The 16,787-nt window shown below is 40.4% G+C and overlaps 3 protein-coding genes across 5 annotated transcripts; 2 read left to right on the top strand and 1 right to left on the bottom strand.

The window, feature by feature from the left end:
* Positions 1–1,321: 1,321 nt before the first annotated feature.
* RB195_017508 (uncharacterized protein) lies at positions 1,322–6,860 on the bottom strand (the record flags this gene model as incomplete). 2 transcript variants are annotated; one of them, XM_064184534.1, is made up of 7 exons in its annotated part: positions 1,322–1,366; positions 1,429–1,518; positions 3,809–3,898; positions 3,995–4,117; positions 4,169–4,297; positions 6,527–6,601; positions 6,804–6,860. In XM_064184534.1, the coding sequence occupies 7 exons, from the start codon at positions 6,858–6,860 to the stop codon at positions 1,322–1,324; spliced, it is 609 nt and encodes a 202-aa protein (XP_064040415.1). The 2 variants fall into 2 exon arrangements, with proteins under 2 accessions (XP_064040415.1, XP_013297620.1); XM_013442166.2 differs by lacking the exons at positions 6,527–6,601; positions 6,804–6,860 and having other exon boundaries at positions 4,169–4,294.
* A 579-nt stretch (positions 6,861–7,439) lies between these two features.
* RB195_017507 (uncharacterized protein) lies at positions 7,440–7,715 on the top strand (the record flags this gene model as incomplete). The annotated part of the gene is made up of 2 exons (XM_013442165.2): positions 7,440–7,549; positions 7,625–7,715. 2 exons carry the CDS (start codon positions 7,440–7,442, stop codon positions 7,713–7,715), a joined length of 201 nt encoding a protein of 66 aa, XP_013297619.2.
* A 5,716-nt stretch (positions 7,716–13,431) lies between these two features.
* RB195_017506 (uncharacterized protein) lies at positions 13,432–14,533 on the top strand (the record flags this gene model as incomplete). 2 transcript variants are annotated; one of them, XM_064184533.1, is made up of 4 exons in its annotated part: positions 13,432–13,520; positions 13,581–13,672; positions 13,823–14,158; positions 14,271–14,533. In XM_064184533.1, the coding sequence occupies 4 exons, from the start codon at positions 13,432–13,434 to the stop codon at positions 14,531–14,533; spliced, it is 780 nt and encodes a 259-aa protein (XP_064040413.1). The 2 variants fall into 2 exon arrangements, with proteins under 2 accessions (XP_064040413.1, XP_064040414.1); XM_064184532.1 differs by lacking the exons at positions 13,432–13,520; positions 13,581–13,672 and having other exon boundaries at positions 13,918–14,158.
* Positions 14,534–16,787: the final 2,254 nt, after the last annotated feature.

Genomic DNA, 16,787 nt, shown 5'->3' with positions numbered 1-16,787 from the left:
CGGCATTGCTCACTTGCAGTCCACTCGGAATTCGTAATCATGCTATATAATAACGCGCTTAGTCCATGTGTGAACGTATGTGTGTGTGTATGAGTGTGTGTGCGTGGGCCTGTGTTTGTCTGTGTGTCTCGAAAATACCCCCCAAAAGATGCAAAATTCTGCACCGATGAGGTGCCAAACCATCGGCATGCACCTGAGATGCGAGCACTTCACATTTTCACCATTGTCGAGAGCAATGTTTCATTTATGTTTGCTTTCATAGACCAAGTTAGTTTCTGTCGCATATTAGTGAGGGCATATGAATGTATACTTCCAAATTTGCAAATTATTATGCTATATAATAACAGGCTTATTCTGTCACGTATGTGCGTTTGTGTGTGTCTCAGTCACGAAATACCAAAAAGAGAGGGAGACGGGCGTCGGACTGCTGTCCTAACGCGGTAAAATACGGTGAGATGAGTTATACGAATTCGGCGTCGAATTCGTGCCCTAGAGTCAGATAGCTATAAAGGGGTGGAAAGGATAACACGGCGTCGAAATTGTGCGCCGTCCCCAGAAAGCCATAGAGTGGAGTGAGACGGGTTCCACTGCGTCGGATTCCTGCGCGGGAGCCACAACGTTAGAATGGGTTCCTATAACTCATACGCGTATCCATTTCCATGCATATTTCTCTGATGCTGCTAACATCCTTTTTTCAGAAAGTGGAAACACATACAAACGGCTGCTTAAATACCAACCAACAAGCGTTCACCTGGTCTGATGCACAGTGTTATCTTTACGATATTCAGGTCTTTTTATGTGAACACATCGTTCTGTGCTAATAGTTGACAGCATTGGTGAAGGCCGGACGTTCAGACTGGTGATGGAATAAAGAACGAAAAGTTAGACGCAAAGTCCCACCAGCGCCGGTTAAGGGCAGCTGCTACGGAATGGTTGATGTTGTGATCTAAAGATAAGCTTAGGGCTTCTCGATTGAAGTCTCCTACAGAGCACTGATCAATGTGTCATATATACGAACGGAACGCGCCGCATCCGCCACTGTGTGAGGGAGATAGTTTCAGCAACCCGTTGAGTATTTAAGTCACGCTATTGTACTTACTCTACTCTTTACTATATCTACAATCGTTGATATTAAAAAATGACATGATATTTTGTACGTTGAACGCAACGTTAGTTTTGACAAAAGAAAATCGGACAGGCTGTACATTTTAGACTTATGCAGGTGCTATACAAGTAGTAGAAATTGTTGTTAGCCAGTGTATACGAGAAAATTAATGATTGTTATGTACAGCTTGACGTTTTTGCGTTGTATCCGGTGGTTTTACTCGTCGCCTTCTTTGAAGAATCGCCTCATTTTGACGAAGTTCTAAAAATGTTGTTAGCAGTAACGAAACTTTCAACAGGAAAGAATATCGAATGCTAAATTACCTGAGGAGTTGTTGTGAAGCGAAACGATGTGTTAGCGGGAATCACAATGAGATCGCCGTATTCGCAAAGGATTCTTACCCAGTCACCATTCTGAAATATGTGAAATTTAGGTGAATTAAGATGAGAATTTGTAGCAAAAGATTATATCGAAATTGAAACAGAAGTTGTCGTCTGCACCATTATTTGATAGGATCATCGGAACCGGTAAACGATGTAGCATGTTGACGACCACGTCTGATGTCGTCGGACATTTTTTTTTTGCGTTTGGGACAATATCCGATGATGTCTGGGGCATCACGGAAATCTTTCATGAGAGGTTAACAAGTCTTTGATGGTATAATATTGATCAGTAAGTTCCCGAGTGTCTGGCACATGGAGACCTTATTTAGTTGGAAGAATCTGTCTTCTGGTACCTTTTGGAATGTTGTCGCACAATTGTCGCGCAGAACGTTGGAGAAACGTCTTTTTTCACTTGTTTTCGAAGGTATTGACTTAGCTATCTAGAACAACAATTGAAGGGATTTTAGATGAACTGAAAGGATCAGTGATACGTTTTAAAAGTTGCAGATTGCAAGATCGTAGTCGATTAAAAACGATTTAAAACCTGGTGTACTTGCGGTGTTGAAGACACCTGCGCAGAGGAAAGAGAAAAGTGCTACTCGAGCTGCTCCTAGATTTGGTTTGCATCCGAAACCGACTACTACCTTAAATGCACTTTAAATGCACGAATTACGGCAGCAGTCGAAACGGCGTGAGGGAGTCAGGGAGTTGCAATTGAGGAGCGGGTATCGTTAGCCTCGACGCGCTCCTTCGAGAGCAACCGTTTATCTAACTGGGCATCCCTCCAGGTCGTTTTGATCCAACAATAACTTAAGGTTCTGGAATCCAGTGGGGAGCAAGCATTAAGAACATGTCTCTTCGATGGCATTTTACTGTCTTGTTTAGTGTTCTCATTGACATAGTTAGAACAGCATTCTCTCCACATCCTCTTACATATATTCCGCGTCAACATTGCAGTGTGACTACCCTAAGGTCCTGTGTAAGGCCGTCTGGTTTCGACACGAAGACCTTTCAAGTTTTTGATATGAAAATGACAAATTTTTCGTAAATTTAGCTGTCTTTTTGATTGTAGAGTCAGTCCTATGTTCACGCGAAAGGAGGGTGTCGCCTTCTGTTTCTCGTGGTTTTTGATCAACGGTGATCAAGGTACGCTCTTTGGTTCCTTCACTGACCAGAACGAATTACTATGTCAACATCAAGGTCACATTTTATCGCATTAAACTCGTCCGAACACAGCGGAGTTTGAAACGGTATTGTAAGAACTGCGAATGACCGTTTCTTTCTTTAATCCAAACAGGAAACGAGAATAGTTCCATCATTCGTTTTGACGTTGTCTAGATAGGTATAAGAAGAAAAGTGCAACCAGTTATTACCTCAATAACTGTTGTCTTTTTGGAACGTCGAACGAATAAGAATTCAAGAAAAACCGCGATATGGGGTATGACTGAAGATTCCTTTGCTGACAATCTATTGGAAGCAGAACGACATCAAACCAAACACTTATTTCTCGGATACGGTACACATTTAAATATGCAGAGAAATAAGGAACTAACATCAAAATTCTCATATTTTCGTTTCGTGTACGGAAATACGCCGAATATGCGTACTACACATAGATTGTGATGGAATGATTTGAGGTTCAAATCATGAATGTGACATTTTTGGTCGGAAGGTCACAATCTGTGTTTTGGTTTTGAAATTCTATGCTCATTTCCAACGCAAAAGTACCTTAGTCTCCTAAAAGACTCTAGCGGCAGCACCAAACAGGTGACCCCGTAGATACAATACACATATTACCTCTAGAGCACAAAATTTCAACCGAAACACTGTCTGCTTCTTGGCACGTTGTTTTACTGTAACCACCATTTCACAGAATCTGCTTAATCAGAAAAATTTGCTGCTCAATGTTCCTGCCTCTGCAAATTTCCGTAATTTCTCAAAAATTCTATTTCCGACGTTATTAATACAAAATTCATATCTTTTAAACAGCAACATCATTTCCTTCCAAATCGTATGGTAAGTGAGGATTATTTTTCACATTTTTGTTTCAACTGTATTATGATGATTCCGTTATTCTTAAGAGGAACTTGTTGTCAAGCACTTAAAAACAACAACAACAGCAATTCTAGCCTATTCGCTTATGAAGCTGAGACTCTCTCTCTGAGCACATTTTTTTTCAGTGAAGTTTCTAATGAAGGGATTATCTTATGTTCTAACAGTGACGTGGGAAGTGCGTAGCTTTCTCTCTTGTACAGAAAGTGACGTAGCCATTCCCGCACGTTATCGCAAACTGTGGGTGCTTCTGTCGAAAAAAAATCACCTTATCTTCCACGTCATAGTAAGCAGATCCTTCAATTATCATTCTCGCCTGATCCTCGGGATGATTTGATTCCTCGAACAATTCGTCGATCTGAAGGTTTTACCAGAAATTCTTGTGAAGAAGAGAAGAAGAATTTAAGATAGTTGCCGTGTTCCAGAACAAGCTGGAACGTCAACGTCACAGTACCTTGTCCCTGAAGTTGGCGGTTGTTTCTGCATCCAAGGTGAAGATGTCTTCCTTGTTGAAGCGTCGTTCCATTTTCATAACTTTAAGACGTTTTGAGAGTGCAACTGGGTCCAGCGTGTCAAGCTGAGAATCTGCTTTTTTTAAATGTTAACCTAACAAGAATGGTTTTCAAACCTTCCAATAAAGTGTCCCTGTCCTCCTAGATAACTCATCCGGTGTTATCATTTTTGGTGGGAAAACGTGATGCGGCAATCGTGGATCACCGCAAGGATAGGGTTCCATTTGCCAAATTTGTACCATTTCCTGCAAAATGGCGATCTTGAAATACCGCAACGAAAAGTAGACGTTTTCTAATGTGATGGGGCGAAGCAATAGAGATTAGGCTAGAGAAGAAAAGAAAAGCATTCGGTTAGTTTAAGGAAAAAGAGAATGTGGTTGAAACAGGATTCTGCTTACGCTCAACCATTATTCCTTGATTTCTAAAACTAGTTTTGTGTAGGAAATGAATGATTCTTATATCACACTAGCGAAACAGCTTAATACTGGTGATAGAACGCGGACTATTTGCAAAGCGTCCGCGATTTTGCGGGAAAGCCAGCTTCTGCTGCTTATCGATGGACGTGGGGTTGCCGTCCTCTCGCATAATAAATTGCATCGTTTTGGAGAATAAACACACAGAACTTCTACACAATATGGTTCAGTATAGAATACATGTAGTCTTTGTTCTGGATTTGTGGACAGAATTGAAAATAATCCATATCAGGCTCGTGAACTACACCCCCAAGATTATTTACTCGTCCAGGGAACCCAAGATCGAGGAATTTATGGTACGTTTGCCTTCGAAGCGGAAAATTGCGAATTGGGACCCGCGACCTGAGATGAAGAGACACGTAGGGCGTTGCTCACTTCAAACGAAAGGATGCCATGATGTTTTAGGACGATGGACGCTGAAGGTAAAGTAAGGTAATACATTAATTGACATTTAAGGACTCTGAGTTGTGTCACTTAGCGACAAATGACAAATTTCTTTACGTGGCTAGACGGATGCGGCTTTTTTTTAGAAGTCAGTTGCCTTCCTCGTCTATTAAAGTAGCCGTTTTACGCTTCAGTAGATGACCTTGGAGACAGAAGACATTGAATTAAACTAAGTAGCTGTTAAACTACGAAAAGCAAACAAAAATCAGCTACGAAAAGGGTACCAAACGATTAAAGCCATCACCCCACGAATCTGAGGTGGAGCAGATTTCAGGTGGAGTATTCGTATACGGGATGGGAGACTATAGAGAGAGGGGTGATTCCTTCCATTTCTTCCTAATTGCCGCAAAAACGGCATGGAAGATGCGGTGCCGCACAAGGCTGGCGCGCTCCAGTCGAACTCCCTGTAGAGAATAGTGCGCCAGAACGACTGAAGCCGTATCTTCCGGGCCGTTTTTTACGGCAATTTGGAGGAAATGGACGGAATCACCCTCCTCTCCATAGTCTCCCATCCCGTATACGAATACTGCATCTGAAATCCGTACCACCTCAGATTCGTGGAGTGATGCCTTTAAAAGCATGCTATAATTTCGCAAAAAGGCCGAGCATATTATCTGCTGGCAAATTATTTCGTAGTAATACCAGCAGTATGCATAAAGAGTTCCTCAAAATTAACAGAGACAACATGACTTTTCAAAAATGAATTATTGAGCATCCTTCGCATCTTGGCATCTTTGAGATCTTTGAGTGGAAAAGGGGACTCAGTTGGTCAAGACGGACATCACGGACTTCGACGACCACGCTACTTTCAAGGAATACTAAATTCCAGGCAGTCCCTCTCTTTTTCCGTCGTCTGCGGAACAAGATTCTAACGCATGGTCTACTGACGTTACAACAGAAGTTTCTCGGTAGAGATATTAAAAGTGGAAGATATGAGACAGGACTCCTGATAAATCCTTTGGATACGTTGAAGAAAAGCTATGAAGCTCTACAATATCCAGTGTGAAGATATTAGTTTTTCCGGAGAGAAAAGGCAATGTCTTCCAGCTGGTGCAACTACAACTGATGACAAATGCGGTCGTTTACAATGGCTGTAAGATGGGCGGTCCAAATGCAATGAGACCAGCGTTGTAAATAAACCTGAGCACATTAACGTATCTATCACGAAAACTCTATAGTGACACGCAAAATTTCTGCCAGTTCTTCCATGATGTGTTTTGGTGGGACGATACTGGAACGGTGTAAAGCGAACTGTAGAATTACTGTATTGTGACTGTTGTTTGCATCGCAAACGTAACTTGCAGGTTAACAGAGATTAAACGCAGGAGGTCAGCTTAGACGTATGCAACGCATAACGTAGACCTTGAACAAAGCAGTTTTATTGTATGGACTCGACTGTCAATGTCGATTTTGCAGAAGAGCGCGACAAAAGGTGAGAAGGTAACTGTATGTTAGCTGAAGATAGGTATTGAGGAGGGTGGAGGATAGTTTAAATCTTCGTTTCTTAACATAAACGCTGTTACGAAAAGACTAGAGTTTGCTTTACGAGATATGTACCTTTGTAGGATCGCAATGTGTCGCGTTCGGACTCGGTTTTCGTTTCCGTATGCGTCCCAGAAGCAGCACTCTCTTCTGAGGTTTAGGCCCTTGTGTGTACAGACAGCGTACGTAGTCGAGCGAGGTAAAGTATGAATGAGTGAAACATTGCGTTTCATCGTTTTAAAAATGTTTTAAAACCTATATGAAGTTATATGAGATCGCCTCACTTTAATCAATTACGCTCTGCAACCGTTTTACTTTGTAAGAACAATTCTACAGACACAGTCACACTAACTAGCGGCACCACTACTTTGTTGAGATTTTCTACTGTAAATTTCATAGAGACAGTCATTTAGAACAAAGGTGAAGGAAAAACATGGAAATGTAATGAGCAAAGTTCTTATTGTTCTTGCAAATGATATTGTTTTGTTGGTGATAATGATATTGGTGTTGTGGCGAAACTCAGTTTCACTTCAAACGTTTCTTTTAAAAAAACAGCTTCTGATGACAATACCATATTAAAGGGTAGTTCTAAGATCACTGCAGCAGATCATCCGAATATATAGAAAACGGTGTTCGAAGCACTTTTCTGTTTAATCTTCTTCAATTAGTGGTTATGCTCGAACAGCTTCCTGAATAAAACAGGCTATAGAAGTGTTGTAGGGGACAACAGTAAGAACAGATTGATTAGATCTTTGAAAATTTATCTAATACTCCAATTCCGTCCTAAAAAAATCTTTAATCTTAATCTTTAATCAATAAATTCAAAGATATGAAAAGCATAAAAGAAACCAGAGAGTGGTAACAAACCGTCTTTGCTGTTCTACAAAACTTTTATTATCCCTAACTACTATATAATTGACTTGGATGTTGTTTAAGTGGGTGAACGCTTGGTACATCCTTAATTGAAGTACTGTAGAGGGAAAAAAGAATGTGCAGACTCGTCACACCCACCCAGTTGTATACATTCGTCGCACATCATGAGTCCTCTTCCAGATCTTTCCATGAACGCTTGACTCAAAAAATCTCGTCTTCTGACGGGTAAGTACCAAGCTTTCTTATCGGTTTTTCTTTGGTCAGACGTCCACCGATTTTTTTGTTTGATTTCCTATTTAGCAAGCTTTGGACAGCTGCTCTAGAACCATGTGCCTCAGAGGTGGTTTTCCGGAAACTACAGGAGGATGCATACAGAAGCAGATATAGTTGATTAGGAGATATTTGAAGGATAAAATAGTAGATCTCAAGACTTCATGCTAATAACTAATTCAATCACATTTCCCTTTGCTCTTGGAGATGTGAGTTTAGCGGTCGCAACTGTGCCCTTGGAAACCAGTCTCGGCAATCAAATGAAACGCTCGACGTGAAAGCGAGAATAACAGAACACAACTAACAGACACGTGGTAATATTCTTCCGATAAGTGATGCATTTGTCCAAACTTCAATGTGTTTAAATATTGCAAAGATCCTACGCTTTTGGAGGTTGTTGGTTTAGATGTATTTTTCGATAGTTGTCAGTTGACAGCAGCAGTTAAGTACGGAATTTGGTAGAACTATGAATTCTATATCCCCCAATTAAAGTGAAATTTTATCGGTTAATGAACACAGATCGGAATTTCTTTTTTGTTGCAAATTCAGTTGCCTTCCATTCTCAGTTGTTACGGCGGATAATTGAGGTAAAATGTTTTCAAGGGCAGAAGAGACTCAGGAACTCTGGTAAGGATATCGGGAATGAGATATTTAGTGAATAATCTTCTCCGTATCTATGAAAACGCCAACGCTGTTCAGTGTTAAGTCGTTACTTAGACCTTTTTAACATGGAAAAAAGCAGAAATCTGTAAGCTCTAAAGGAAGAAAAAGGCTAAGAATAGTAGAAGAAGAGGACGTGATCTCAAGGAATATGCATATTTAGTAACTAAAATGGAAGGTAGTGCTCGTGCTTCAAAGTGGCTACTGTAGCCAGCGCCAATGTGTTCAACCAGTTGAGCGTCATACTTATTCAATTAGGATGAAGCACAGGGAATAGGAGCGTGCCTGGGGCGTAGCGCAGTCGCATGGCTGTAGATATTTAGTGCCAAGTTTAAATATGTGGAGAAGCGCGGCAGCAGCCTTTTCGATCTCTTTTCTATTATCATGGATGGTCGATGGCCACACATCTCTATATCTTCTCAAAGTAACTCATAGTATACTAAAAGGGCAGTTTCATATTTCTATACAACATTTGAGGCTACTTAAAGTTTATCTTTAGCGGGAACTGGAATAAATAATGGAAGGCTTAATGCAACTTAAAACACACGGAAACGTTAGTTTGTAAAAAAAAGCAATACAAAAAACTCGTTTCACTTTAAGCCCGACTTTAGAGGTGGCCTAAATGCGACAGTGCAAGCGGTAAAAACAGATGAGACGGGTTTGCCGTCGCTGTAAATCAGAGCGAAGGTTGAACCTAGGAGAAGGTTCATGGTTGGGACGAAGTGAAAGCAGAAATGTTGGTGGTTTTGTGACTGACCAGATGACTTAAAGCACGGCAAACTTTTGATTTATATACAGTGACAAGTAACTGTAATCAGAATCGTCCAAACATGTTTCCTATAGGAGAAAGTGAATGCCGGCTAGTGGCACCGTTTAGTTGATAGCTTAACAACAACAACAACAAGTCAATGACACAACACTTTCACCAATAAAACGGCAAAACAATTCACATGAAGCTGTCATTATTGTATTATTACAGTCATAAAACTGTTTACCGTAGTAAAATTGCAGCTTATGAAGCCTTTACGTCATGTCACGGTTGTCTACTCTCCATCCCACATTTGAGTAGTTATTTGTGGACAGTGTTATGCTAACAGCGCTCTATATCCTTATAACGATGCCTTACGAATTAAAGACGGTGTTTCTTCATATTTCACCTTGTTTTTCAATTTTTTTTTCTAATTTGAAGAGCGAATTTAGCCATCATCTGAGAGAGAAAAGTGACACTTAATTTTCGAAGAAGTACGCAAAATATACGTCTTTTTGTAATAAAAAGTATTGCAATTCCATTTTCAAATTCCTAGCAGAACAAGGTGGAAATTGGAAATGATCTGATCTGGAAATTGAACAAAATCATAATCCTCCATTTGGCAGTTAAATTAGTGAATGCAGTCGGGAATTTGGAGGTGAGTACAGGTATTTTGGTGGGATATGAACCATAAACTATAGACACTAAAATACAGTAACCACTTCGTATGAACGAATGAGGATGAGTTCTGGAGACTTAGTTTAGATTATCTACATGCTTCTCATTGCGAAAATAACTATACGCTGAAAGACCGCCGAGCAGTTGTACAGCTGGATTCTCAAACTAACATCATAACGACTCTACATCCATCTTCCATGTGATTTTTAGAGGAGACAGGATTTAATTCTTAAAAAAAACAAACGATGTTACATTTTATATAGATGGCTTCGTATGTTTTAATCAGATCGATTGTCTTCTGAGAAAACATTTAAACTAACTGTGACAAGCAAGTTCGAAAAAGGTCTAGACCTTACCCGACTTGTACCAGTTTCAGGAATTGTTGATAATTGTTGAATGAGAAGCCAAGTTCAGAACAATTCGCTAAGAACAATTTTTTCGCTCACACAGTACACATAGAAATTTGACCCTCGTATTGAATAAACTTGAGCTTAATACTACTTGGACCGCATCTGCCGAGCTCAAACCTTATGCCAATTCAAACTTATTTCTATTTACATCATATTTGGTTACCTTGTGTCCTCTTCGAGAAATATATATACTTGGCCTATACAATGACTTGCGATAGCTGGTCGCTGTATGAAGTCAGTGTTTTCATCTTCTCAGGCACGTTTGCTACTATTTTCTCGACCCTGGAAGTATGAAAGCCTTGGATGGCTCCAGTACGGTTTGGAACCATTGCCCGTGCAGTCGTAGTCGATAGTGCATACCGTAGCATCAGTTAAAAGTCATGAAGGGGAAGATGTCAAGAATTTCAGTTATGAAGCGTAATGAAGGTCTGAGAAGGATTTAACAAATTCGTGCATTAAAGTAATGGAATGGTCGAGAATATTCAAAAGAAAATGTGGGAGATTACTATGTTTGTTATAGCTGGTGAAATAGTTGTTTTTACAAATCTAATCTCATTGAGCTCCTTATATCCTGCAGATCTCACAATGTATTCCGCTAGATCTTCGAAGACGATATCTCTATAGTGGTTTTATAGACTGGAAAACAAAAGAAAGTGATTCTACATCCGTAAAAATCTCAAACAACACCTGGGAACCAAAAAAGCACGTTGTACAGCACTTCGAATGTGTTTGATAAAAAGATTTCTTTATGAACGGTTGTTTATGATCGTCCTACGATATAATTAATTCAAAAAAGAAAACAGATTGTTCACTGAATATTTGAATTCATCAAACTGTTATTCGAACACGGCGACGCCATTTTTTCAAATTACGATCTGTTCTCTTCTCTATAGATTGTTCTAATGTAATGAAGCACATGTACATTCTATTCATCGGTGAATTTCCCTGACCTCATAAAAATCTTCACTTGTAAATACGATTTTTGTCAGAATTTTCAGTCGTTTTCTTCAAAATATTTCAACTCATTTAACAGTAACAAAACCCTACCTCAAAAATGAGAATAACTACCACCTAGTAGGAACTGGGAGTGCAAACATATCAAATCGTAAATATAAGGAATAACTTGACTTAAGAACTGAAGAAGTTGGCATTTAATGGATCTCCAAACCGCAGAGGGTTATCGTCATCCAAGACTGTTATTGCAAAGAGTTTCCCAGCGAGTAAAGTGATTGATTAGATACCTGGAGCAAATATTTAGCATCAGCTGCCGACTACAACGAGAGATCGATGTCCTAAGAGCGGACATGACCTTTAAATTCGAAAAAACATCCTTTTCTGAAAACATTTTCTTCGTGATCGTTCGGATTCTTCGCTATTTTCGCACTCCGATCATTTCAGCGAAAGAAAGTATTGGAGAACATTAACATAGGGAGTCACTGACAGTCTCATATTTTAATTTTTTATTTTTATGTTCATTTTTTGTACTTTAGGTTTTAGTTTTTAAAAGTTTTTTTCGAACTAGAGCAAGTAGCAATTAGTTCACTTCTGGTTTTTTTTTAAATGATTTGTGAAGAATTTAGTGAACATTTAAGTTTCCAGAAGATTACCACTACATCCAGCAAAGTAAGCATTGGATCTACAATTTTATTCAGCAGCACTTTCACAAAGAAACTTTTTCGGAAGAGAAAAAAGAGTTGAAAAAAACGTTGAGTGTATCATACGCACTTGTTTGCCTTGGACTAATTTTGTCACCAGGTCCTGCTAGAAACAACACCTTAAGTACACTTCCGTATGACATCGAAAGAAGTCTACCGCGGGGAATCTTTCAATTCTCATAGTAGTTTAGTATCCGTCATATAAGATGTTGAAACTATCTATGGTGTAGGATTCTGGGGTGACTGTGATCTATAACGTTGAATTTTTGTCAAAACATTTGTTAGTGGACATTTGTAAAGGAAAAGTGTTCGAATGAATAAAAGGATAAAAGATGAAGTCTGTAGAACATAAATCCGTTTGGGATGCGTCATCGCATTTGACTACAGCTAGGAATCGCTGAGGCTTACGATTCGTCACACAATTATGTGCGGAGGTCAGCCAATATAAGCGCTTTTATCTCCAGACACCAACATATCTATCTATGACTGATAAAAAGCTCATGAATACCAGAGAAACGAAGGACATGGCTGGCGGGAGTGCGGTTTCGAGTCATCTTACAGCAGGTACATACTCTTACCGATTGCGCTTTATCTGCCCGAACAAATCAACAAGTGAACAAATAAGAAAGCTTCCATATTACTTAATGTGCTATGCTTTTACCTCCCAAACGTTGTGCTCTGCTACAATTTTTTTTTGGTTTCGAAAATAACTTCATCCAATGTGTGTTGCTAGTGTTGTTGAACGAACAGAGCAATCGAGAAACACAGCGTAATGAAAAAGCCGTGCGAATTACAGCGTTTATGGTCGCCATCAAAAGAATCACCAGCCTTGATTGGGAAATACCAAATATAAAAGGATAAAAGGATAGGATGATTATCCGATTGAGACTAACATAAAATATAGTAACGAGAAACAATGGAGTTAGTGAATCTCTGAATAGGTATAAATTCTCTGTAGTGGTATACCACGGATCTCCCTCACTAGAGGGATCACAGCCAGTTAGTCACAAGGGTACGTGGCGCGTCCCTAGGTGGCGGATAGGGGCTAATCGCGGACTAAAAGCGACCTTGTGCTTGCCCAGAAACGTGGGTGGATTCAGCGGATGGACACCCTCTTTCTGCTGAGCCAGAACTGAATCATGACATTCTTGTATTCCGCACGTCAGTCCTGCCAGAAGCCTGCAATCAAGTGACTGGGAGGCGGTTTGGAGTCGCCTCGAACAAATAAGCTCCACATGTCCACTCCCGGAGAACGGAAGTTTTCCCAAAAACTTATGGGACTAGAGGCTTGCCCAAAGTTGGCCCAAGAAGAACGCCTGAGGCACTTCACATCGAGCCCCACGGCCTACAATGGAATGACCAGGGGGAAAGGCTCTCCGAGTTCATAATGACGACTAAGACCATCCATGGGAACTCGCAATTCCAGAAGCCCTCCTCTCTACGCTGGACGTGGGAGTCACCCAGTGGAGGGTACCGTAATGAAATAGACCACATCAACGTCAATAAAAGGTTCTGCCTGACAGACGTCGCTGTTGTGCCAAAGTTCTATACGGGATCGGACAATCCCCTCCTCCAGGGAAGATTTTCCTTTACAAGGAGAGAGGAGAAAACCCCCAAGTTTAGAGAGCGAAATCCCAGAACTATCATAAACTGGGATCTCTTCGCTATGCTAGCCATCTTATCGCTATGCTAGCCGGCTCCGCAATGGACAACATCGACGAGGAATATGGCCGGCTCGTTGAACACCTTCACTACTGCACTCTGCGAAGAAGGCTGTGAGTTTTAAAACCATCAAGAGACGCCTGTCCCTTAAAACTCTTGAGCTGATACGCCAGCGTGGAGCAGCACGAGCCGCAGGGAACCAAGAACTCACGTCCAAGCTCGCAAGACTTGAACCCGAAGTTAACAACCATTGCATCGAGAAGGGGTTGGAGGAAATCACCTACTACTTCTACTCTAATCTATTCGACAGCCTTGTCCACTTGCCTCCTCACCATCTGAGGGAAGACTGACATGTCATTCCAGAGTTTCTCCCGTACGAAACATGACATGCTATCATGTCGGTAAGAAATCGTAGGGCACCTAAGCAAGCAGGGTTTCGAAAAGGAAACCAATCCGATTGACCATATTCACATTGTTTCGAAGCTCATCGAGGTATCACGAGAAGACAAGATGCCGCTCTGTCTCACCATCATCGACTTGAAGAAGGCCTTCGACTCAGTTGAGATGGGAGCGGTCGTGGAAGCCTTAAACAACCAAGGCGTCCCTACTCAGACCGGAATTTCGTTATTTTACAAGAATATCATCATTGACGTGAAGAGAGGGTCCGACAGGGTGACACAATCTCACCCAAAATATTCACATCCTCGAGAACGCAATGAGAAAGCTGGAATGGGACGACATGGGAGTGAAGGTTGATGGTCGGCAGCTACACCATTTGCGCTTCGTTGATAACACCTAGCATCAGCCAAGCGGAACTAATGCTGACCGAATTCGACGAAACATGTGGATGCATCGGTCTTCAGCTGAATCTACAAAAGACGATGTTCATGCGGAACGGATAGGTCTTGGATGCCCCATTCACGCTCAACGGAACGAACATATCCGAATGCACCAGCTACGTTTATCTGGGTCCGGAATTGAACACGATGAACGATCTGACCCCGAGCTTGGCAGGAGGAGACGAGCGGCTTGGGAAGCATATAAGAGCATCGAGGATGTAATGAAGAAGACCAAGAACACCCCGCTCTGTGCTCGCCTTTTCACATTACGGTACTTCCTGCTTTGACCTATGCTTCGGAAAGCTGGGCATTTCGCAAGCCGGAAGAAAACTCGGTGAGCGTCATTGAACGTGACGCGCTTAAAGACAACCGTTAGACCACAGCCGTGAGCGACTGGGTTCCCCGCGATATTAAGCGCACTAAAGAAAGACCGCCGACCCGATGGTCAGATTTCTTCACGAAGTCCTTCAAAGAAAATTATGGTCCTCGTCGTGTAGGAGGAACCATTAGGCTACTCTGGCACGCGATCGAGACAAATGGAAGAATTACAAACGCATGCTCGACCAGTTCAAGATGAACGGGAGTCAAGGTGATCAAGGTGAACAAAGTATAATTCCTCTCACATATGATACTCAAACCAAAGTTCCTTAGGGAGAAAACTATGGATTTCAACCAAAAATTATGGTAATTTGAATTCGCAGCGCAAGTCTGCAGCATATTGCGTTTCAACTAAGATACTGAAATTGAGAAAAAAATACAGGGATTGTGCGGTCATGAAGAAAAGAGTTTCAATAAAAGAATAACAAGTAGGAGATTTAAAGTCTTATAGGTCAAAAAAATCTAACCTAAAAGCGAAAAATTAGAATATTGAGGAAAACACGAAAGTAGGGCAACGTTTAAGCTAACACACTAAAATCTAAAACCGGGTTTTCATCAAAGGGACAAGGATGCACTGTGCGTGCATAACTGCGATGAAGGTTATTCAAACAACGCACACGTAAAACGCACATAGTCGAGCGCAAACGAAAATAGTTTCGTGGAATAATATATAGTGTTGAGATGCCAAGTAGGAATTGCCCTTCCTTTTTCCCAATTTTGGGAATAGCTTAGAGGCTCCTTTTCGTACTTCGAAAAAACGAAATTCTGATTTCTTTTTGACCAAAATCATGAAGAATATCGCATACTTTTGTGTGTTTTTATTGCTATAAATGAGAGATAATTTACTAATTGTTAGTTTCACATTTTAAATGGAAAGAACTATTTCTGTACTACTGCTTCGGGATCAAGGTATCCTTTACCTTCAAAGGAACCACATCGTCAGTGCATGCTGTAACATTCAATATTCTGATAACTTGAACTAATCAATCGTACATATTTTGCGCAATTTTTTTAAAGAAGTGGAAGTATTTGGCTTATATAACATAGACCTCAATGGAAAGTACTCTCACTTTTTCATTCCTCATTCGAATGGCTAAATGGCTTCGCGTTCTTCCTATGTATGTACTTATGGGCGAAAACAAGATTTTCAAACGCAGACTAAGAAAAGTTGATCTAGTTCAACTCTTTACTTTGAAATTTCGTAAACGTCTTCTCTTTATTTCACCTCTTAACGAAGTACAATTTATTTTTTCAAAAACACACGATGTTTGCAAACCAATCCTAAGTTCAATCGCCTTCACCATTCTCTGTTGATCTTCTGAGGGTTTCCCCAAATTAGTCCTTAGGCTATCCTTTCGATGTCCTTGATTCTTTTATTTTTCTGTTTCGTCTTTCGCTGTTCGTCTTTGTTTCATTGTTTTTGTCGCTAGCAGCTTGATTGTATTTATTTTTCACCTATACGTTGACTCATACAGTCCGCTTTCTACTTTATTGTATTAGCAAGGATCGGACAAGTACGACTTAAAGAAATATTCACCCTTACTTCTCTGACACGCCGCTGAGTGTGATAAATAAATGAATAAATAAATAATTATGGGCAGATGTTAGAAATGATAATAAAACCGTGATGAACTGTATCAACTTAGAGTTGTGTAATGAAGAGCACTGCTGGCGAATTTACAGAACATTTACAACACAACTCATCGTTATGTACTTCTACATGTCAAAATTTACATTCACGTGCACATTAAGAAAGTCTTACTTATTTCTTATTTCTCAACGAAATTTGACCAAATTAGGTGCATCCTTTATAACTGAAACTAGTAATTGGCAAAAGAAAGTCACAAATTAGTATTAATGAGAGGGCATCATAAAATCACTCTTTGATAGGCTACAATTTTCATCTGTGACTGCCATCTACTTAGCGTCAGCGCCTATGACATTGTTATGTGCACTATAACGGAGCTCAGAGAGACATCCTGGTTTTGACTCCTAAACTTTAAAATGTTCAGTTTGTATGCAAGCAGCAACACAAAGATGTACGAGTTTGCGTTCATGTTTCTGCGAAATTTCTGGGGTCTCCGATAATACAGGACTTTCAGAAGGAAACCTTTTCATACATGAATAATTTCAGATGACCATGTGATTTCTTTGATGTACAAG

This window comes from Necator americanus, chromosome II (genome assembly GCF_031761385.1).
Source record: "Necator americanus strain Aroian chromosome II, whole genome shotgun sequence".
Taxonomy (NCBI): domain Eukaryota; kingdom Metazoa; phylum Nematoda; class Chromadorea; order Rhabditida; family Ancylostomatidae; genus Necator; species Necator americanus.
The sequence above is the reverse complement of the archived record's forward strand: the minus strand, read 5'-3'. Positions and strand labels throughout refer to the sequence as shown.